Source organism: Cupressus sempervirens, chromosome 8 (genome assembly GCF_028749045.1).
Source record: "Cupressus sempervirens isolate cs-2001-9-10 chromosome 8, ASM2874904v1, whole genome shotgun sequence".
Lineage (NCBI taxonomy): Eukaryota > Viridiplantae > Streptophyta > Pinopsida > Cupressales > Cupressaceae > Cupressus > Cupressus sempervirens.
Window position 1 is genome coordinate 618,438,231 of NC_143125.1, and position 24,613 is coordinate 618,462,843.

General features: G+C 33.5%; 1 protein-coding gene across 11 annotated transcripts in view; it reads right to left on the reverse strand.

Moving 5' to 3' along the window:
• Positions 1-821: 821 nt before the first annotated feature.
• ATVPS33 (Sec1/munc18-like (SM) proteins superfamily) overlaps positions 822-24,613 on the reverse strand; it is a 352,047-nt gene continuing 328,255 nt past the window's right edge. For 9 of the 11 annotated variants that reach the window (XM_089798598.1, XM_089798596.1, XM_089798597.1 and 6 more), the window contains one exon: positions 16,575-16,998. In XM_089798598.1, the coding sequence (XP_089654724.1) occupies positions 16,909-16,998 (90 nt within the window). In that variant the 3' untranslated portion in view covers positions 16,575-16,908. Of the gene's footprint in view, positions 1,237-16,574; positions 16,999-24,613 lie in introns of those variants that run through there. The other 2 variants (XM_089798599.1, XM_089798593.1) reach the window with 2 other exon arrangements.

Sequence of the window (24,613 nt, forward strand, 5' to 3'; positions counted from 1 at the left end):
TTAAAAGAGATAGATTATTTTCTTGATATTAAAGGTTAGAAAAAAGGTCATCCAAGTGCAATGATGCTTCAAATGATGGTGGTGAAGGAAAATCCTCTTGGACATTAGCAAATGAGTTTTAAAATAGTGATTCTTCAAAAAGCTAGTCTTCTTCATCTTGGTTCTCAATTTGGGGATCTTCTTTCTCAAGGTATACAATATATTCTATTTCCAATGGGTCATTCTGAGGAAGGAATATCCCAAGAAAGTCTCTTCTTCTATGCATACAAAACAAATGAAAATAGAACTTTTATCCTATACAATTTGGAAAAATGACCCTTGAGAAAGGTTTACATTAACGCCATCCTCAATAATGACACCAAAAATGCTTGGTCAATTAATTGATCTAGAAACTAGAGCTTTCACTCATAATCTATGAATTGGACATCATTAAGTAGCATCCAAATACTCTATTGAACTCATTTAATTTATCAACTAGGGGCATAGACTTGAAATGGTATCTACAAAGTATACGATGAACCCTCCTAATTTCCATTACTAATCTATGAGAATGGAAATACTAGAATTAATGGAAATGGACATATTGAACTTAAGTACATAATTAAGTAACTAGTTTAGAGTGTTGGAATTGAAATACAAATAGGATTCTACTCTATTTTCCATTTTTACAAAACAATCAATAGTTTTGTTATCAATTGCTGCATGAGCAACAAAGTCCTATCTATTCTAAAAATCAATTAAAGACTACTCCTACTAATTAGATTCACTCACCAAGTGGCCACCCTTGGATGAGTGGATGAATATAAACTCAAGATAAAGTGTTGATAAGTAACAATGTAATTTTTATTGATATTGAACCATCAATAGTACAAACAAAAAATACTGGACTATAGATTGAATGCTATTGTAAATCACAATCACTTGTGAACTAAATCGAGAGGTTTGAATCAACATCTTAGATATAACATCAAAGTAAAACCAACTTTCCTAAATCTTGGATCCTTCAACAAAAAAGATTTTGTAACATCATTAATTAAATACATAAATGTAAAATATATGTTCTTTCTGATTGACAGAGTCTTCGTCAAATGTAGTGTGCCATAACTTTGGATTTTCACATGAGCGATTGCCAATTATATTGACTTGATCTTATGTTGAATTTTTGGTATAGGGCTACCTCATGAATTTGTTGTTACTTCCCTTGATTGTGTTTCTTCTAGTTTTCTTTGACTTGTTCTTGCAAGATATTAGTACACATGTCAAATTTTGATACATACATTCATATCAATAACTCATAGAAATCATTAAATGCATAGATAAACTAATCATTACTCACAACATGCATATGACTACAAAGAACCACTCCATAAAACCTTGAAGGAAGAAAGTAGTATTCAACAATATACACACATATGATCTCACTTATCACATATACGTTCTAATTATGGCGTTACATTTATGAAACCATATTATGTCTTTAAAACCATAGCAAAGTACAATAATGATAGGTTTATACAGAGCATATAATAAAAAGACTCTTGAACTTAAAGGAAAAAACCCTTCAAATAACTATAAAACCCATAAAACTATACTATTTTATAGCCCCATCAAATACCATTTTGTGAATGCAAGGAAAGAAGTGACAACCGGAGGTTAAGGAATTTTTCACGAAAGAAAGACTGAGAGGAATTTTGTGATTTCCCCATTCTCTAGTGATGGATGTAGTAATGATAATATTTAGGGAGGAATATCTAAAGAACACCAATATAACAAGTGTGCATTTTGATATCACCTCTATGTTCCTAGCCCTAACTATGTTCTTTTAAATAGATAGAGAAGTAACAAAAAAACTATGGAGTAGTTTTTTTCGTAAGAAATATCTAGTGAACATGGAAATTGTCACTATCAATTAGGTCCCATCAATTTTGTCACTATGTTTCATGGGTTTAATTATCACCATGTTTCATGTGTTTACTTATTATTTTAAAATTTAGTTTTAGAAAATAGTGTTGTTAATAGTCATTGCTAAAAAGTATAGATTTTAGTTAGTTAATGTGCACATTAACTTGCTTATTATGATGTAAGGATTAATTTACTACATTTTAAATAATTTTCAATTTTTAAAATAGTTACAAAATATTTTAAAATTTATTAAATTTGATTGTTTATAAAAATATATAATTGCTATTAATTTTTCTATTCCATTGTATCAAAAAGTAAAATCATATATATATATATATATATATATATATATATAAAATTCAAATCTTCTTAAAATCTATAACTCTCAAATCTCTTCCAACAAAAATATAATAATTCTAAAGAAAACCTAAAAATATAAGAATGCTCTAATAATAAAAATCTAGAATTTATTAAATTGAATTAATAAATATTTGAAATTTGCAAAATTGAATAAATTTTGAACAATTGTTTAAATTTATTATTATTATTATTTTTAATTAATTATTTTATATGTGTTAAGCAAATTTGAGCTCAAGACCTCCCACATGAAAGGCTCACAAGTTACCATTGTGTAATTTTTAACAAAAAAATTATTAGTAATTTTAGAAGTTTAAAAAATAGTTGAAATATTGATATTTAAGGAACAAATTTAATCTATAAATTGCATTAAGTTTTATATTTTTCAACAATAATGAATCAATTTTTAAAATATTAATTAAATTTTCAGGTTAAATTTGTTAAAATTTAAAACTTTCATAAACATTTTGAGATGATCTCAAAAGTTAGGGACTCTAGCTCTTAAAGAGCTCTTGTTTACAAACGCCCTTTTACCTTAGACAGAGTGTATATTTTGATTACTACATATAAATTAATAATTCAAAATCCAATCATTGATTTCTGCCCTAACTCTCCAAGGTTCATGTTTCATGTCGTCTTTGGTCACATGATTCAATTCATTATTAAAACTTCCTCAAATCATTGGGTATGATTTGTCTAATGTTTCTTTTGCATTGAACCCCGTCTTCTAATCACATCCGAGAGGATCTATGCTGGTCTTGGATCCTCATTGCAAATTAAAGATTGTTGGGCTTCTATCTAGGATTACTCCTTGCCGTTGACTTAGGCTCTAGCTTCATTTATGAACTTCAGATTTTGCGTTAACTTCTGTGATGTAACTTGTTCAATCTATAAGGTTCATTTACATCGTTGGCAAGTGCAATCCAATATGAAGGTGATACTTTGCGATTTAATATGTTTACCATGTAATATAGTCAATATATGTTCTATATAACACAAAGATTTATTATATTCTACAGTTTTGTTTGATATGAATGTAATTTATTTTGCCTTAAGCTTCCATGGTGACTATTATTAATGAATCGAATCTTCATGTCGTCAATTACTTTTCATAAAGTATATTCAGCCTTACTGTTTCGAACAGTGATTCTACCCATTCAGTTCATCAATTAAAAAGGTTATGATGTTAGTCTAAAAAAATATTTCATGTATTCATTCCGTACTCTTTTTACATCTTCCATCACAGTATTTGATGACTTGGATTAAACTTCACACGATCCTTTTTGTGCTTGTCGTTCAAAACTGTATATCGTATATTGCTGGGGCTTGCGCCTTCAAGAGATCACCATGACTTCCAATTGATTTCTTATGCTTATCATGACGTATTGCTGACAATGCTGATCTGGATCATATCACAGTCTTAATATGTTAGAGAACTGACATGTGACACAAGCTATACAGACAGGCAAGCAGGCACCTCCCTAATTCACCACAACGTATCTTCCATTCATTACTATTGCCCCTTCTGACTTGGTTCACACTTGTCGCTACAGTTTGATTGCTGGAAGTAATCACGTAGCCACAACATCTTACTCTTTATATACTATTGGCTTCTTTACAAATCATGTACCCAAACCGAAGTGCCGTCAGATTATTTGTATATTGCAAATAATTGCCGAATTCATTAAGGACACCGGAACAAGTCAGTCAAGCAACTCCATTGATGTTTTATTTTCTCACTATAGCTTCAACATAGGTTTGTAAATCTTCTTAAGCAGATGTAATTCTTTGTCTTTATGTCACTACATATGAAGTTTGCTCAGAACTTTATGCATTCAGTGTCTTTCATATCACTGTATGCATTCATTGTTCCATTTGATTTAATTATAGACCAGAACTTTAGACTTGATCACCCTTATAAACTTAGTTATATGAACACAAAGTTTTCACCATTTGCTTACAAATCAAAGACCCTTTCTGGATAGTAGTGACTTCTCGTGCCTTTGGAATCATTGACAACTTCTTCAATATTTATATCCCAAAATCTATTATTGTAGTTCCATCACGTCCATCTATTTTGGGTCCTTAATATTACAAAATCCACATTTCAACCTCTATCGCCTTCAAAATATCCTCCTTGCGGACTTCACCACCTTTCAAGGTGTGTGCCACTGATGATCTTCCCAAATTCTTCCTTCATTTATTCACAAGTCTTTTGTCCTACGACGTATTGTTCACCAATCCTCACACACCTATCCACCCCTTTAATCACACCCTTTACATAAATCCTTATCCACCATTGCCTAATCCATTTTATCTCCCTTCCCACTATCCTACCAAAATCTATGAAAAATATCCAAAAGAAATAAAGAATCCAAAAATCAATTGTAAATGTCTTGAAAAATGAATAAATGAAAAAAAAAAAATGAAAAAATGAAAAATTGCAAATAAGTGTCCAATAGTGAAAATTTGGTAAACAAGCGCCTTGGACAACTACCATGATTGGAATCATGTCAAACAAGAGTCACATGCAATCCTTCCACCCCATTGCTCTTCATGCTTGGAGACCATTCCTTCTTGCTATGTAATGTTCCCCATCTTTTAGACCCTCAATGGAGTTCTTAGCTTTTCGTTCTCCAAAGGCTAAGTGGAGAAATAAACTAAATGAAAGTCAATAAATAAATAAATCTAAAGGTGACTTTATATTTAATTAATTTAATTTTCTAGAACCACAACTAATTATTGTATTGGAAAGGGGGAAGCTTCTAGAGAGTGTATTTTCTAGAAGCACAGCTAATTATTGTATTGGAAAGGAGGACGCTTCTAGAGAGTGCAATTAAATAATATTTTATTTCCTTCTAAAAGGGTGAAGGAAAAAATAAATAGAGACATGAACTTCATTGTTAGACATCTGATTATTGTCAATTGCATTTAATATAAATTTGGAAAAAAAAACCAAGAGTTTCTGATTTCAGTTAACCATTAGAGAGTGTCAAGTCTTCAGTGTTGCAACCATTTGAGGTGGTGAAATATCCACTGAATTTGGCATTCAAGAGAGCTTCATTCTAGAGTTCTATTTGTGCTTAAATTGAAAAATACATTTATTGCTGACTGCTACAGTGTTGTGAACAGTGATGTGAATAGTGTCATGAACAGTGCCGTGAACAATACCTGCTCTACAGTACTTGGCTTGATTATGATTGCAATTTTATCTCCTTCATTGGGCAATTTGTATATCAAGTTCTACAATCAATTTGCATAATTTAAATTAGTCATTTGGCATTGTAAAGGTGGCTATCATAAGTAGTTGTAGATGCACATTTTCTATCAAATTTATAATGTCATTTCTACTCAATTTTTTGGGGTTGCAAAGCCAAGAGCCTTAGAATATTATGTTAAGCATTCAATTCATATACCAAGTGTTTGATAAAATACCAAGTATGCATGCCAAGTGTTTGACAAAATACCAATTGGCTGTAAGTGCACATTTTTAATTTAGAATTCATTTATATGCATTTGAAAAGCCAAAAGAGAATTGCATATGCATTTAGTTCTTTTCTTAGATATAGTAGTAATCAATTATAGGCTTTTAGATTCCCTTTGATATCATTTCAAGCAAGCATAATCAATCTAAAACTCAAAAACATCAAGCATAGAGATCATATTGGAAGTGTTTGACAATTTTCTTTGACCTAAAAATCAACAAGTTGAAGTTCAAATTGACAAGGGATATTACAGTGGTATCAAAGCTTGTTTGTAAATTTTTCGACGAAATGTCAAACAACTAAATTACTAAAGAATTTGGTATTTGTTGAAGTTATAATTAGTTGGGGTTGTTACGATGGTATCAGAGGTTGCTTGCAAAGTGTTTGAAGAAACGTCAAACAACTGAATTAGAGAAGAATTTGATGTTTCACGAAGTTATAACTGGTTGGGGTTATTACAGTGGTATCATAGTAGTTTCTTGCCATCTTGTGGGGTAGGAAATTTATATTATTGTCAGATTTGCTATTGCATTTGGAGTGACCAACACTATAGCATTTTCTAGCCATGGACAAACATAGGAAGACTAACAATTCTAGAAGTCAGTGAAGTAATGACAAGATTAGTGTGAAGATGAATGCTTTGCAAAAGAGTATGGAGAGACTTAAGCTTCATTAAAGAGATTGACAGAGAGCTTGTTAGATCTAGAGACAATTGAAAGGGCAGTGAGGTATATGGTTTCTACCTTTAGAAGGCCGATATTCAGGTTGTAGGGAAGGGAGCTTGAGTTTTCTCCGAGAGGAGTCCTTGATGTAGATGTACCTATATTTAGTATGAAACCTACTAGCCCTATCTGTAGAGTTGACGATTACTTAACAACACTGAGCTTCAGTAGGTTAAGGCTCCTAGAGCTGTTGTTACAATTAGTGCAAAGATAGCTGATGCAGTTGTTACCACTGATACTTTTGGCTCTCTTGAGGACATGATTATTATTAGAGATTTGTATGTGAGATCTCATGGTGTTGCTATAGTGTAGGAGGTAGTTGCTTCCTCAGGTGGGACAAAGGCACATATAGAGTCACTCAATTGTGATGTTGGTGATGTGGGTATTTCAATGGAGTCAATAGATGTGAGTTTATGCTCTAGTATTACTGATTCACAGCCTGGTGCTGAGTCATGTGTGCAAAGTCAAGAGTCTGAAGTTGAGACTTTGTCAGAGATGTCGATGCAAATAGTATGGACACATCTGAATATCCATTTGATGATGCAATGAGATGTACTGGGCATGACACCCCTTGTCAAATATTGGGTGAGGACTTCGAGGAGGTTTGGGATGAGTCCCAGGATCGATGCTTACCAGATCTTACTATTGAGGTGGAAGCTGAGACATGCAAGAAGATTGATATAGCAAGGGCTTCCATTTCTTTGGATGAGGAGTTGGTTGAGGTGCATGGCAGTTGTATGTTGAATGCAGAATTGTATGAGGAAGACAACACCCATATGAGTGATCTTATGGTGGAGAGTTCTAATTTAGTTTCCTATCTCAGTGTAGTTAGTGAGATAGAGAGCTTGCATAAGAGTTAGGGATTACACAAGCATCATGTGACTTGTTAGCTAAAGGTGAGCGATAGTAACATTTCTTTAGCTCTTGAGCATTATGATGCTATCTGTCAAATGTTAGCTACATCTGGTTAAGGTGCTCTTATGTTTGATAAGCATGGTGATAGTACTCTTTCTCTAGTAGAGGTTCATACACTTCGAGAGGCTATTAGGATCTTGAAACATAGTTACTCTTAGTTGCTGACATGGATTACCTTATGGAGTGGGGTAGCACTTGCTATGAGATGTTAGGGGAAGAGGAGGTGGTTGAGCTCACCCAGGAGCTTGAGGTGACTGTGGACTCTCTTCAGTATACTCAATTGGCTCTTCAAGAGTCACAGTCATAGTTGGATAAGTTTACCATGGAGTTAGAACGGGTATAGTCGACACCAACCCCAAAACATGTTCAATTACATATTGTGGTTGGTGGTGAGTTTTTTTCTATGATTGAGAATGATGAATGTGATGATGTAGCAAACACATTCGTCCAGGATATGAGCGTAGTATGTATAGAGGAGGTGAGAGCATTAGTGGAGATGGGCTCTCATGGTGATTTTCTTCCTTCTACTAGAAGTGAATCTACTTCTTCTTTTCATACTACTGGTAGCATTAGGCAATTGGAATTGTCACATTTTCAAAAGGATCAGTTGTGGATTGCAAGGCAGAAAATTGATGCTTCCGCATATAATTTTTGCTGTACTGAGTCATTCATGTGGTATTTGCTTGAGAGCTTGGATTTGCAGGAGGTTTCATGTAGTATATCTGAGGGTACTCTCATTCAAGGCTCTCGTGCTATACAACAATTAGTGAGAAAGATTGTAGAGACCTTGGGTACAATGCTTCCCAATAGAGATTTTTTGGTTGGGTTTGCTGAGAAGCTTGCCTAGGATCCTGTGTAACCAATAGTTCAGAGTCAGAGATTGGAACCATCTTCTAATTCCCAATTTAATGATGATGAGCACTTGACAGAGATTGGGAGTTTTTATCGGCATTACACTATGAAGAGTGCTCACCACTTTTCTTTTGACTCACAACTAGAGGACTTGGTTTTCAGCATTATGGATGGTGACAAAAGGTTTTTTATTTATTATACTCGCAGAGGGCATACTTCTCTGCCAAGGGTTGAAGATTCTAAGATACAGGGTATTGTGAAACAATTGGATGTGCTAGTGAATGAGATGAATCAAAATCACAAACATATTACCCAACTAATTTTGAATCCAAGATTTGAGCAGAGTATGATATCGCTTTTTCGAAGAGAAAAATGTAATGACATAGTTGCGGCTTCATTTTTGCAGGACATTTCTTATGAGATATTGCATGAGTTGGGCACAATTGAGGTGGAAGGTGATGAGAATTCATGTCCAATTAAGTTAGATGATGCATTTGTTGGCATGAATTCCTCGGATCATGTATTTGATGGCAATGCAACAATTGTGGGAGTACAAGCATGCGAGGATACTATCATATCAACAACCACTTCTGTGTCAGTTGAACCATCCAATGATGAGTTTAGCAGTATGCATGCAATTGTTGATGTGTGTTCTAATGATGGCACACACGTTGATGATTATGAGTTTTCATCAACTACAAATTCGGTTCAATTTTCTATTGTGCCAGTTAGTGTTATTCTTGTATCCATATTTACGTGGCTACACCTATTGTTGATACAGTTGGCATGAGTGCATATGGTTTTCTTGTAGCTACATCTTTTCAACGCATGTTGGTGATGATCAGGATTCCAGTTCAATATATATTATGTGGGTAGATACAGGGAAGAAGAGGTTTCATAGATATTTTACGGAGTTATCTTTTGGTGACATTCTGACTTCTACATCATCATCACAAGTTTTGGGTGCTAGGTTGCACGACATGTGGTTGGTCCTGATGATGCTAGTTTGCAATTGGTTTAGTGTCCATAGGGATGTCACATACTACTTCATTTGGAATCAACGTTGAGGTTGGAGTTCATTTTGTTGTTGGATTGCTTGAGGACAAGCAATTTTTAAGGAGGGTGGACTATAATGTTCCCCATCTTTTAGACCCTCAATGGAGTTCTTAGCTTTTCATTCTTTGAAGGCTAAGTGGAGAAATAAATTAAATTAAAGTCAATAAATAAATAAATCTAAAGGAGACTTTATAGTTAATTAATTTAATTTTCTAGAAGCACAACTAATTATTGTATTGGAAAGGGGGACACTTCTAGAGAGTGCAATTGAATAATATTTTATTTTCTTCTAGAAGGGTGAAGGAAAAGAATAAATAAAGGCATGAGCTTCATTGTTAGGCATTCTATTATTGTCAATTGCATTCGATATAAACTTGGGAGAAGAAACTAAGGGTTTCTAATTTCAGTTAGCCATTGGAGAGTGTCAAGTCATCAGTGTTGCAACCATTTGAGGTGGTGAAATATCCATTGAATTTTGCATTCAGGAGAGCTTCATTCTAGAGTTCTATTTGTGCTTAAATTGGAGAATACATTTATTACTGGCTGCTACAGTGTCGTGAATAGTGATGTGAACAATGCCGTCAACAATACTCGTGCTATATACTTGGCTTGATTATGATTGTATCTTCTTCATTGGGCGATTTATATATTAGGTTCTACAATCAATTTGCATCATTTAAATTGGCCATTTGTCATTGTAAAGGTGGCTATCATAAGTAGTTGTAGATGCACATTTTATATCAGATTTATATTGTCATTTGTACTCAGTTTTTTTGGGGTTGCAAAGCCAAGAGCCTTGGAATATTATGTTAAGCATTAAATTAGAAAATATCTCACTAAAGGAGTGATAAGTTGCAGATCTATATATTTGATGTAATGTGCATATTTATATCTACCATGCTTGACACAATAGTATGCATGCCAAGTGTTTGACAAAATATCAATTGGCTGCAAGTGCACATTTTTCATTTAGCATTCATCTATATGCATTTGAAAAGCCAAAAGAGAATTGCATATGCATTTAGTTCTTTTCTTAGATATAGTAGTAATCAATTATGGGCTTTTAGATTCCCTTTAGTATCATTTCAAGCAAACATAATCAGTCTAAAACTCAGAAGCAACAAGCACAAAGATTGTGTTGGAAGTGTTTGGCAATTTTCCTTGACCTACAAATCAACAAGTTGAGGTTTGAATTGACAAGGGATATTACAATGGTATTAGAGCTTGCTTTTAAAGTGTTTGACAAAATGTCAAATAACTAAATTAGTATTAAATTGGTATTTGTTGAAGTTATAACCGGTTGGGGTTAGTACAATGGTATTAGAGCTTTCTTGCAAAGTGTTTGATGAAATGTCGAACAATTGAATTAGAGAAGAAATTGGTGTTTCACGAAGTTATAATTGGTTAGGTTATTACATGCTATCCATCCATTATATCTTCCCTCTTGTTCACCTAACATACCTATCATATCTTATCCATTCTTCTATCCTCATCCCCTTGACCTTTACACTTGGGGGCAAGCTTCATCCATACTACACCATCTACACACCTTCCATATTCCTCACCACCATCCACCTTCCCATTTAAGTCCATTATTCTCTCTTTCCTATCTTTGATCTCGATTGTCATATGCTTCCATTCATCAACATGCAACCCTTCATATCCCTTACTCACTATCCATGCACTATCCATTATTCCAAAAAGTCCCTTCACATTTTCGACACCTTAGACATATCCTCCATCTCATGTTCCTTGTCTTATTAACTTCTATCCACTACCCATAATGCTATATTGGCTTGTACTCTTTTCTATGTATTTAATCTTTTGATTATACCACACATTTCCTCCATTTTTATCCATATCTTCCTTGTCATTATCCCTATCCTATCAATACCCTCCATCTTATATCTCTTATCCATCCATCTTTCACTTTCATACATTTTATCTTCATAAAACTAGAAGCACTAAAACATAGATGCATGCTTTGGGCAACACAAACCCTTATTTCCCATAAATATCCTTTACACATTATCCCTTCACTTCATGCATCTAATTTTTTTCCTCCTTTCTATTCTTTATTTTCCTATCTAGGTTGGGGCATTTAATTCCTTTGTAACATGGTCCTTAAAGCCTCATCCCCCTACTCCCCATCTCCTCCCACCATTCATTTAGTTCCTTTATCTACCATCCATCCAATTTTCTCCCCTCTCTTCATCCCTTATCATACCTTGGTTCTTCCTTGTCATTGGTCTCGAGCATCCATTCTATCCATTATCCATATTTAATTCAATCCATGGAAATAATCATTTCTTATCAACTATATTTATCTTCTAATCCACTTCATTCATTCCCCTTGCATCCATTCTATCCATTATCCATCTTCTAATTAAATCCCAGCCAATCCTACCTAATTTTTCCTAATCCATTAGTTTCTCTTTCATTGAATATTCAAATCCCCCTTATCATCTCCTTTGATCTTATCTATTTATCTTTCAATCCCCCTGTCTTTGCTCCAATAATCATGAGGTTTGTCCTAATCATGACTCTCTTATAAATATATACCACACATGTGCCTCATTAAATTGATCTTAAGACCTGATGATCTCGTTGGTGTTCTCTTCATTATTTTAGCCATTAAACGTCATCATTCTTAAATCAATCTATTCAACCAAGCCTTAATAATGTATCCTTCCTAAGCTATCCCATCAATCACATTTATCCTACCATCAACTCTTTGTTCTAGGCATGAACTTTGGACTAAATGACCACTTGGTTAGTATCCTTCTTTTTTTATTTTTTGTGTTGGATGACATCTACCCTAAGTGATCTTAATCCTATATATCTTGGTCCATTTGGGATGACATAAACATGTACTCATGATTTTGTTTAGTATGATTTGTTTGTGGTGATTTAGTGTATATCTTTGTTGGTTTGGTGGTTATGCTTATGTACACCCCATTAGGGTCAGAGTCATTTGTACACTCCCACCAAGATCACCAATAATGGATTGGGTGTACTAGAGATTTTCTATGAGGATCACTACATTTGTTCTATCATGATTACTTTACTACAACTATATCGTTGTGATCACCTTGTATGCTTGTGAGTCAAGTCCACACAAAGGAACCTTGTGATTCACATTTTCTAGCATGTCATGCATAACTCCAATGCAATATTAAACCTAGGTGTGCTTTCCAACACCAACACAATACTAATCTGACATAATCTTTTGGTCAGTAGGCATATAGTTAAGTTTGCATTTGCTCAAGTTCATTTTGCATTATGCATTGTAAGGCTTTTTTGTTTTCCCTCCCTACTATATTTCCCTTCTTTTTCTTCTTTACTCCCTTCTTGTCCCTTTTTTGTGCAAATGCCTAGTGACTAGATGAGCATTTGTGCAGACACCTACTAGATGAGCATTTGCACAGATGCTTCTTTGTTGTGGTTTCTCCATCTGCTCCCAATCATGCAAGTGTCATTTCCCCCCCTTTTTAATTCTATTTTATTCTTCACATGAGTTCCTTCAAGAAAATCGCCCAAACACCTCTTCTTCTTTTTTTGTGTTATTTTCTCGAGGGACACAGCTCTCTCTGCCATTACTTAGGCACAACTCAAAACACATCTCATTTTCTTCTTGGACATGTTGCCTATTTTGCCACCACATCAAAGATGGGCAAAGTATAGACACCTAAAACTATCCTGTACACTCTAATATTATTTTTATTAATATTTGCCCTTAACACTATAGTTGTTTTTTGTTAAGTAACTATATTATTATATTTCATTATTTGTTTAATCAAATAAATTCATATTTTCCCTTTGTATTTAAGTTTAATTTGAATACTATAATATATTCAATTAAATTTAATAGATTAATCCTTCATCTCTTAATATAAAATAGATTTTTTTCCCTCCACTCAAAATTCTTCTAAACCATGATTAAATTAATCCCTTAACTATTTTCTTAATCTTATTTTCTCGCTAATTATTCTTCTAAGTACAATTAAAAGGTGGATTATCTCTAATCATGTGCACAATCACCTTTTCCAAGGTGCCATTTTTTTCCCTCCTCCAATCATTTTGAATCCTTCATTTTTTCCCTATAAAAATGGAATTAGACTTTTTCATAATTTGCCTCTTAATCCTAGCCAATCATTTATTTTGCCTCTTCATCATAGCCACTTCTCTTTTGCCCCTTAATCTTGACAATGCATTCTTTTTTCTTAATCGCTTTCATCGAGGCTTTTAAAAAGGAGGCCTCGCTCCTCATTTACAATCTTGCAACATTTATAATCTTAAGCACACTTAGCATTCTTGAGTACATATCAATCTTAGCATTTCAATTTCATTGTCATTGCATTTGCATCATAACTTTAATTTCAATTCTTACATGGTATTTTAGATTTTCTTTCTTGGTTTAGTTGAATCTTAAACTTTCAATCCCTAGTTTAGTTTTCATTTCAATATAGCTTATTCAATCTCTTGCATTTGCATTTCTACATCATAGATTTTGTATTTGCATTCACTTTGTGAAGATACGGGGCAAGTTTGCAATATTTATTTCTCAAATCCTTCTACTCATCCATTGTAGCTTGAATTGTAGATATTATCCCTCATTTGCATTTGCAAGCAATCTTTAGTGGGAATCATAATATTGTGTTTGGGGAGCACACCCACAAAATATCTATGAGAAAATAAAATAAAAATTATTGAAGGCCCTTGTCATAGGTTGTGGCAAGAGTTTCTTGTGTGTTGTATGTTCATTTTAGAAAATGTTTAGTTTAGGTTAGATCTTGTATTCGCCCAACCTTGCGTGATTTTGGCTTGCAACATACAAGTTAGATTTTTGCCACATACATCTTCCGAACATAGTAAAAACACAAATCAAGATTGGTCCAAAATGATATATGTAGATAGGATTTACTTGTTTAGAAAGTTTTATTATTATTTAATTGATAGAATACACCACTAATAAATTAGATCCAATCAAAATGACTCAACAAATTTAAAAAGGTACAAATTTCCACCATTATAGTTGTACATTGTTTTAACTTTAAATGAACACAATAATTTAGGATTAAGATTTTATTTTTAACTATATAATACTTAAGCTATTCATCTTTATATTTTATATTTATTTATTTTAAATTGAATATAACTATATAAAAGTGGGGACAATCTACAATAGAGTGCCACAAGGGGTGAAGCATCTATCCTAATCATCAATCATCAAACAAAAGGGATTTTTTTAATCGAAATTTAATTTTTTATACAAAGCCATCAATATATTAATGATATGAAATGATTAAAAATAATTTTTTAACATAACATTTTTAACTATACATTTCAAAGTAAAAACAAAAATATTACTAAAAAAAATGCTTAGTTTTGTTAATAAGATATGTATAGAAAGATTAAGGTAAAAAGGATTGTATTAGTGTAAAAGATGGGCTACTATATGATTTTATTAGGTGGTTTAATTATTATAGAAAGGTTACTTAGTTCATTATCTAAATGCAAGAATAACAAAGGAAATAACAGTTTAAGATAAAATGCTAAAAGGAAGGAAAAGTGTGAGATGGACTAATTAACCTACCACTCGTATATGGAATAACAATAATGTAATTTTAAAACACAATTTAAGTAATATTGGGAGGTTTTCTCCAAAGCCTCTTTTTTCTACCAAGTGTTGAATCTTTACTTGTGTTGCAAAATTTGTTGTGGCTCTCTCCCAAGAGGAAACCTTAACCTCTTGCTTGTGCCAAGACCTCCCCTATTGTACTATGTGGCTAATATGAACTACAAACATTGCAGGTTGGTGTGTAGAAGTTTTTCTCTCTAGCCCTCTATATTTAGCCTTCATTTATGGGGTGGTGGATTCCTTGAGATCCTTAGTTTCTAAGAACATTGAGATTTTCCCTTGTGTTGAGAGGTTTTAAATTGCTTCTTCTATTTCCTCTTATGACCAATATTTAGTGGAGCAAGATGCAAGCTTGAGACATTCTCTCCCAATCTTTCCCTTCATTTTAGGGAAATTTTTTGTTTTCAAGCCATGATCAACTCTAGAGGCCAATTCTTATAGGTGGGTGACACCATTACTTCTATGCATCTCTCCACCTTTGCACATGTATTGGTTCATATTGACATCTCCATACCTCTTCCTAGGGATGTAGTTCTCAAGGTTGGAGATAGGTCATGGACTAATCATTAGACTATGAGGGTTTCCTCTTTCAATGTTGGTGGTTCTTTTACTATTTACATGACCATGGATTGTTCTATCTCACATCATAAAGGTGTTACCACTCAATGGAAGGACGCTATTGGTGATCACATGATTGTTCTGGCTTTCAATTCTTCCTCTTATGACTCTTTAGAAGCTAATGGTGATTCCTCCCATGTTAATGCCTTTTTTGTTGGTTTTGCCTCCTCTAGCCTTATGAAGCCTACTCCACCTCTTGTTGTTGGTGCAACCCCCTCTGGTTACACGAACAATTATCTACTTCTTTCTCATGTTTTGCTCCAACCTTTGACAAATGATGTACAACTTTGTCAACATTCTAACCCTTGTGTTCATAGTCTCACATAGAGGATTTCCCCCTTACCCTTGTCATGGGGATCCTAACAATAGTATTGTTTGGATTGTTGTTTTTGGCCATAGAACATAATGTTTTTTTCCTCGTACTCTCATTCTCTTCTACACATCGTTATGAGTGAATTGTCTACCCACTCTTGATGTGGGTTAATAGTTCAACTAGCGTCTTGTAAAAATTATGTTCTAGCCTTGGCTATATGTGGCCTATTATTGACTAGGTTGTAAAGACCTTTATGGTTTGCCTTTGTAAGGACCAACACCCTTGTTTTATTGCATTATATATATTAAAAAAATAACTTTTTAAAGTAAATAAAATAGCTTCAGACCAATATTTCTAAATATGTTTTGAAATCTATTATTCCTATACAAATTTAAACATTCTCGAATTATGATGTTTGAACAAATTATTATACAATATATGTCTACGTGTCTTCATATTAATAGCATAATAAAAAGAAATTGGAATTATCTTTTAGAATGTTTTGTTGTAAACTATTATTCTTTTAAATGGTTCAAATTATATGAAATTTTTTCCAATAAAAGTTTATGTTATATATTAGTTTATAATTATACACAACATGATAAGTTGCTTCACTAAGAATAAAATTCATTTCCTCTAAAGTGGGTTATTGAATATAATCACCTTCATTTGAATTGCAAGGTCAACCATTTAGCACTATAAAGGAAAATGTATTAAAAAAGTTAAAATAAATTGAATATAAATTCTAAGTTAAATGGAACAATACAAACAATTATTATTGTAACTAGAGTTTTCCACAAATTTCACAATGGTATCCAAACTCACAAATTTATTTATACATTGTCAAAAAAGATGAAGGTTCAACACACCAAACATTTCTTTCTTAAGAAGCATTCTCTTCATGATATTGCATCAATAAGAATGAATCAATCCTATCGTTTGGATTCCCAAGAATAAGTTCTATCATCTCACAATTTATTGCACCACCAAAAATACCACTTGAAAACTCCTTACACTAGAGAAAATGGAATGGCAAAGAAAATTTACTCATGGTTGAACATCAATCAATGTCTCAAGTAAAGAAGATCCATTGATTATCTTTGTCGTGCCAACAATTAAATCATATGTCATTCCTTCCTGCAACACAATTTGAAGAATTTTAATTTTATTATTTACTCAATCAAGTTAAGATGGCACAATTATATCATGTCACTCTTTCCTCCAGAACAATGTGAAGTATTTTAATTTTAGTATTTATTCAAACAACTTAAGGTGAGGAAAAATAAAAAACTACATAATTAAATCCTAATATCACAAAATCAAATTTTGTTTTGATGTTTTTACGAATAAAAATGCATGCTAGACAACAATGGACATCTTCATTTTACTAGACATCCATTTCCTAAAAAAATGCAAAATATACTATTTTTAATGATTTATGACAGTATAGGATAAGTTACCCAAAAATAACTAATGATAAACATATACGATCATTGGCTGCCTAGAACTCTTACCAATTGTTCTTCAAAAGTTGCTTTCATATAATTATGGATGTTGAGCTAATAAGGATGGGAAATGTTTCTTTTTTATGACTTTGTTCATATATTACTTGTTTATTTTTCATATATCACTGTGAAATATCCAGTAGGAAACTTCACTAAAAGTGATTGCTATCAGGATTCAATTGTGTAGATTTTTTGAGTTAAACTCATTGACCCATGTTTCATTAGTAGTTAACATTAAACATCCATTATAAAGTACCTTAAGCTCATCAATCAATAATTAGGATATATTTAACTTGGGGCTTTCTAGTGAATGGCTTGTAAGGCATAAAACTTGGTGAAGGTTATGCAAATGGGGTTGCAAGTAGAGTGAGTGCAAACCATGGACAATTTTTTTTGTAGTTAAGTGTGCTCAAGCTGGAGTAACACTGGGAAGGGTGACCTCTTGGGAAGTATCGAGTCTTCACCTCTGTAAGCATCTCCTAGATGCAATGAGCCCTCATGAGAGATGGGTTTATGTGAACATCGACTCATGAAACATGGGTCAATAAATTTGACTCAAAAAAACTACACACTTGAATACTTATAGCAAGATCACCATTTGACTTGTGGAAAAATATCTCTGACTTATTAACTTCACGAAAAAATAACTTTAAATCAATTGGATTCAATAGAAAATCAACATGACAACAACATCGATCATATTTAATAGCAAGATTGTGAAAAAATGATAATATTGATGTACACACTAGATAATTTTTAGAATCTACCACTTTCCCAAATCAACTTATAAACTAACAATGAAATATGGTGTACAATACGGCCACTGATTAGGCATTCCGAATGATTTATTGATGCTCTCCAAACTAAATTACGCATTGTTAATGTTTCATATAATCTTGTGTCTACTAGGATGCCTTATATGACTCACTAGCCTTCTAGAGTGCTGGAATGGTACCTTATATGATTGGCATAGCCTTCTAATGAAAAATATCTCTGACTTATTAACTTCACGAAAAAATAACTTTAAATCAATTGGATTCAATAGAAAATCAACATGACAACAACATCGATCATATTTAATAGCAAGATTGTGAAAAAATGATAATATTGATGTACACAGTAGATAATTTTTAGAATCTACCACTTTCCCAAATCAACTTATAAACTAACAATGAAATATGGTGTACAATACGACCATTGATTAGGCATTCCGAATGATTTATTGATGCTCTCCAAACTAAATTACGCATTGTTAAATGTTTCATATAATCTTGTGTCTACTAGGATGCCTTATATGACTCACTAGCCTTCTAGAGTGCTGGAATGGTACCTTATATGATTGGCATAGCCTTCTGATGACTGGGACCTTATATGACTGATTTAACCTTCGACAGTATTGATACAACATCTTATATCATAGGTTGAAGACTCACCAAGTATTTAGAATAACTTTGCAAGCTTGCAAGTCCTTTTCCCAGCTGCACCGAGTTGATCAAGCTCATGAGATAGGTCTAGCAGAGTTTAACAAAGTCCAAAGAAGGATCCCCCAAGTCTCAAGCTCAAACTATTGATAACCTAAGATTAGATAACTAAACTGCGTGAGAATACCTAACCGCAATTCGTAAGAGTTAGTTCATCATTGTTCAATCATTTTTCGCTTTTTGTAATGTTCCCAATTTAAATAAAGTGACTTAATTAAGCTAATTAATTAGGTGATACCAAAAATTAAATAATATTATAAATAACTTTATTTAATTAATTTAGTTATAAAATGGGGCCCAAATTGTAATATTATAGTATCATAATATAATAATATAATAATTAAATAAAATAATAATAAAATAATGTCAGCATGTGACCTATTGCAACATTCTAGAGGCTTCTTGGAGGCTTTTACAGAGAGATGGTTGGGCATTGTAAATCATCATGGATTGCATCTGAACTCTCCTTTGTATTTTCAGAAGCTAAATGTTGAAGGTGGTTGTATGCAATATTAGAGGTGGAAGATCCCCCCTATTATGTATTTGTAGTTTTAGCGGTTAGCACCCACCCTAGTTTGTCGTTGGAGATATCATTTTGATATTACACATTGAGACTCAAATTTGTTAAGTCTTCATTTGAAAATCAATTTGGTGTAGTTTGCAATATATATAATCTGACATTCTTATATTTGGTTCATGTTTGTGTATTTTGTGTCATTATGGTGTTCATCTCTTTTATACTTTGAAAATAATAATACTCGTTGCATCAAGACATCATAGGGCATCATCTTGACTACATACTTCATCGTCAAACTCAAACATACCCTAGGTGCAAGGTTTTGTTCTTTGTTTGAAGCTGAAGGATTGATGTACGACTAAAGTCTTAGTGACTATATGACCTAGTAGACACATCAAACATTGTACATCAATATTGGAGGTCAACCATCATCAAACGATGTTGGTGCCAAGTGGTAGTGACAGGTCGCAATATGTTGAGTGGTATGCTGGTAGTGTGTTGTTGAGTGGGGTGGAAGGTTTGTACTGTTGAGGTGTGTCCTTTGGTACATCATATTAGTATCAGAGTTGGTGATCTTGCTAGCCTATCAAGAAATTCAGATCGAATCATGGCACTAAGTAATACATTGGATGGTGTGTTGAAGAAGCTAAAAAGAAGTCAGCAGAAGCTCTATCAGGCCCTAGAAAGACAAAAGGAGACTAGCAAGACACTCGAGTGCATGCTAAATGGAAGAATGAAGGGAAACATGCCACACACATCTTGAACTAATATAAGAAAGATGATGCTGATTCTCCATCCAAGGATCAAGCAGTTGGAACTGCATCCACTCACTTTTGTCGAGTCATTGAAGCAAATCAAGCAAGATTGGGTTAATGTTGGAAGGCAAATAAACATATATCTCCAAGATTACAAAGACTATTTTTTTATTCAACTAGTTTGGCATTAATATTTTACTTATTCATCCACATAAAAATAGAAACACAAAATAAACTTGAAAGAACGCTTTTATTTATATAATATTTCATCTAGAATTCATGTCTTCATAGGACATAATTATGACATTGTGTTCTTTATTTATTTCCTCTTCGAGTTTAGTTCAGGTTTCCCGTATGGCAGGCTTCATCTTCCTTTGATTACAATGTTCCTCTTGCTCTAAGTAGAAGTTTGCAAGAATTTAGACGTCAATTTTTTGTGTTAATCTCCCCCCTTTGGTTCTTAAGTGCTAGAAATGTTTGTGCAACCGTGGGAGGCAACTCATCAAGTGGTCAACAACCAGGCTAACTTTGAGTGCGCTCCAAACAACACCTTCGGGAATTCCTTCCTATGCGGCTTTTCTATGCACGCGTGTTTCTACAGATGCCTGAAGTAATGACACAAACTCCCTTGCTAACTCTAGTTCACCTTCAAACAACTCGGGGTTCTCATCATCCTTACTATTATCACCATTATCTACAAGTTGTCCCATCACATTCCCTTCCCCATTCAATCAATGCTTTCTAAAATCTTTTAAAGGCAACAACGCCAAATGTTTACTGTAATGGGTAAACTAGTTTCAATACATGCTACACAAGTAATAGAAAAGCATAAATGGAAGCAAATGCAACACAATGCCTTACAAAACCTAATTGTTTATTCCATTAATGTTTTTCTTTAATACATCATATCATAGTACAACTTAGACTAGGCACAACATAAATGATATGATCTCATATGATATGACATCTTTCTTCGTTCATGACAAGCATACATATATTGACCTAAGGGTTGTGACCCAACTGTTGCGACATAACATCGTAACTAAGACTTCTTAACACACAATTAACTATTCCCAAAATATAATATACTCGACAACACTTCCTCTCAGGGGGAGCAAAGTGGGGTAATTAGGGGGGGTTGTAATTATTTTCTAGCACTTTGTTATCATTGTCAAAGGGGAAGAGTTTGTGATGGTTTGGCATTGATTCTAGCAATCTTTTGTCTATGCTTTGTTATTGATGAATTTTTTCATCATTGACAAAAGGGAGCATTGTTAGAATGCAAGTTTGATGGTTTTCATTGATGTCAACATCTTTTACTCAACCTCTTGTGCGTTGGTGGATGCATACTAGTAGCTTGGTGTATTGATTGGTTGCATTAACTATCTTTCATTGGCAACCTGTGAACTGAGTAATTTAGTGCCCACACATAGTTTGGACCATTGTTGAGGAGCATTTTGGAGATCCATACGTTCCTCCATTTCCGAATGATCTTATAGCAGATTTTTGCATTCCACTTGATGATGCAGATAATATTCCTTGTGATGATGATACATTAGATGAGATTGCATATAATACATACATTGAGAGTTAGGATGATCGAGTGGCTCTGCCTATAGTTCCTACTTCTCCAATTGAGATTACAAATTCATCTCTGTTGGTGATTCCAGTGAATCGTTATAAAAGGGGAAAAGTTTGTGATGGTTTGGTATTGATTCTAGAAATCTTTTGTCTATGCTTTGTTATTGATGAATGTTTTCATCAATGACAAAAGGGAGTATTGTTAGAATGCAAGTTTGATGGTTTTCATTGATGTCAACATCTTTTACTCAACCTCTCGTGTGTTGGTGGATGTATACTCGCAGCTTGGTGTATCGATTGTTTACGTTAACTTTCACTGGCAACCCGTGAATTGAGTGATTTAGTGCCCACACATAGGACCATTGTTGAGAAGCATTTTGGAGATCCATACGTTCCTCCATTTCCAAATGATCTTTTTGCAGATTTTCGCATTCCACTTGATGATGTAGATATGATGATGATACATTAGATGAGATTGCATATAATACATACATTGAGAGTTAGGATGATCGAGTGGCTCCGCCTATAGTTCCTACTTCTCTAATTGAGATTACATATTCATCTCTTGTTGGTGATTCCAGTGAATTGTTATAAAAGTTATCTATTTGTCTTTTTTATTAGGATTCCTACTTCCCCGATATTGGTTCAATATTTGTGGATCTCACATTTCAGATTTGGGAGACATACTAGAGGGGAGTTCTCTTCACTTTAGTCACAATTTCATCAAAGTTGGAATTGGAGATACTTCTTCACCATCATTGGAGATTGACAAGCTTGATTCTTCTCCTTCGTTTGGTTTGTAACCTTTCATGGTTCAAATTGATGATGTAATAGATTCCTTAAGCATGGAGATACCTATTCATTCTTTAGAGATGCATATTTGGAGACTTTCCACCTCATCATTTCAATTGCACATGGATTGGCTTCGTCATCATTTAATGTATGTATTTCTTTCTAAGGGGGGACATGTTGCTTGTAGACATTGGATTCTCATATTTTTTACAGGTACACTTCATCATCTTTGGAACTTCTTCAATATGGGGGGAATATAATGTCTCCTACCATCCTTCTTATGGGGGGATGATTCTTTGCATATACATAATCTATGTAGTTCATTGAGGGTCTTGAGTTCTTCATCCATGCATCTCTTTTTATCTCTCCTTTTTTGGGGAGGGTTTTTCCAATGAGGTTTTTCCTCTTTCTCCACTTTATGAGAGATTTCATCTCATCTAGTAACTTGCATATTATACAAGGGTACTAACATGGCCTAATATCTGAGACCCATTTTGTATTGTGAGTTAAAGTGCATTCCCCTAAGTTGCACCTAAGGAGGAGCGTTGGTGTTTACACTTTACTTAAGCTTACTTAGGAAAATGCATGGCATAGTAGTTTGTCATTGAGACACATCGGAGTTTACACCTTAATTAACAACACAGTATTAGGACAATTCCATTTAGGTGGCAAAACTTATTATCTCATTCCACTTTATGTATGAGATCCACTTTTAGTGCACATATCACATTTTCATCCTCATCATGACACATATTTCATTGCACAATGGAGGTTGATCCACCTTTAGCAGACATGTTGAGATAGGTGATAGCTTATCTTCTCTTTATCATTGTCTCTTATAGCCTTTCCCATATAAGGAGGCTTATTATGCACATTTTAATTATGTCCATTAACAATATTATCATTCTTGCATCTTAATGCAATTGCCTTATTCTCTTGTGTGGTAGTTATCGTGGTCTTTTATCTGATCCTAGAGAGGTAATAAAGTCACTTAAAACTCTAACAACCTCCATTTCCTATCTACACACGACAAGATATACTTTCACCATGATGGATAGTGGCCACAAATTATTAAACATTGTATTCCCATTTTGGATCAGTTACGTTCCCTATTTTTTTGATTTTGGAAATTTCATTTAATCATTGATATTTCAAGTGGTTAGTTAAATTAGTTACTTATTTTTGAAGTCCATGTGAATGGAAACATTTGTTGATCGTTATGTTCTATATATGAAGAGGAAGATGTTAGATAAATTACCTACTATTACAGTTGAATTGGTTCTTAGTTATGATAGCTAATTTTAGTTGCCTGATGTGGAAGTATGCTTTCACCATGCTAAGTTCTTCTTGTAGGTAGCGCGGTGACGAGGGGAAGCATTGGCAGAGAGGGATTTGGGTACAAGACCACCATCCTACTACCAAAACTAACATGTACCAATCTAAACCACCATAGTCAGGGAACACACGCTAGGACAAAAGTATCTTATTGGTATTGCATTTCCGAGTGACCTCTGCAACAAAAACTCACAATTGGAGCATTCACATCATACTTACAACCATAGTTGGAAAATTTGGACTCAGCAACAATTCACCAAGCCCCCTAAAGTATATTTGGGGAAAAATTAGCCAGTTTATAAAAATAACTTGGGAAAAACTTGGGAACCTATAAAACCGCTTAAATTTAATTAGCAATACATTTTTTTTGCAAAATTCAATTAGACGATTCATATAATGAGTTAATTAAAGAGAAGACAAAAGAAATAAGTAGAATTTAGATATATATCAATGCATAGTGAGTAGAAAATCACATTCTCATGCAGAATGCTGATTGTGGAAAGCAAAATAGTAAATAGTTTTTGTCAAAGTTTCAAACTAGATGTAAATACTAAAACAATTGTCAAATATAGAGTTCAAATGCTTTAAAATAATTCAAACGTAGAGTTGAAATGCTTTCAAATGATTTGAATTCATTGACATGCAACAAGAAAACAATAGAACATTTTTTAAAAGTATAAAAACAATCTCAGCAAACTTACATGGGAAAGAGACTTGTCATCTAGAATTGGTTGGATTCCTCTTCAAATCCTCTCAAGTCCGCCTTGAATTGCTTGCAATCACCTA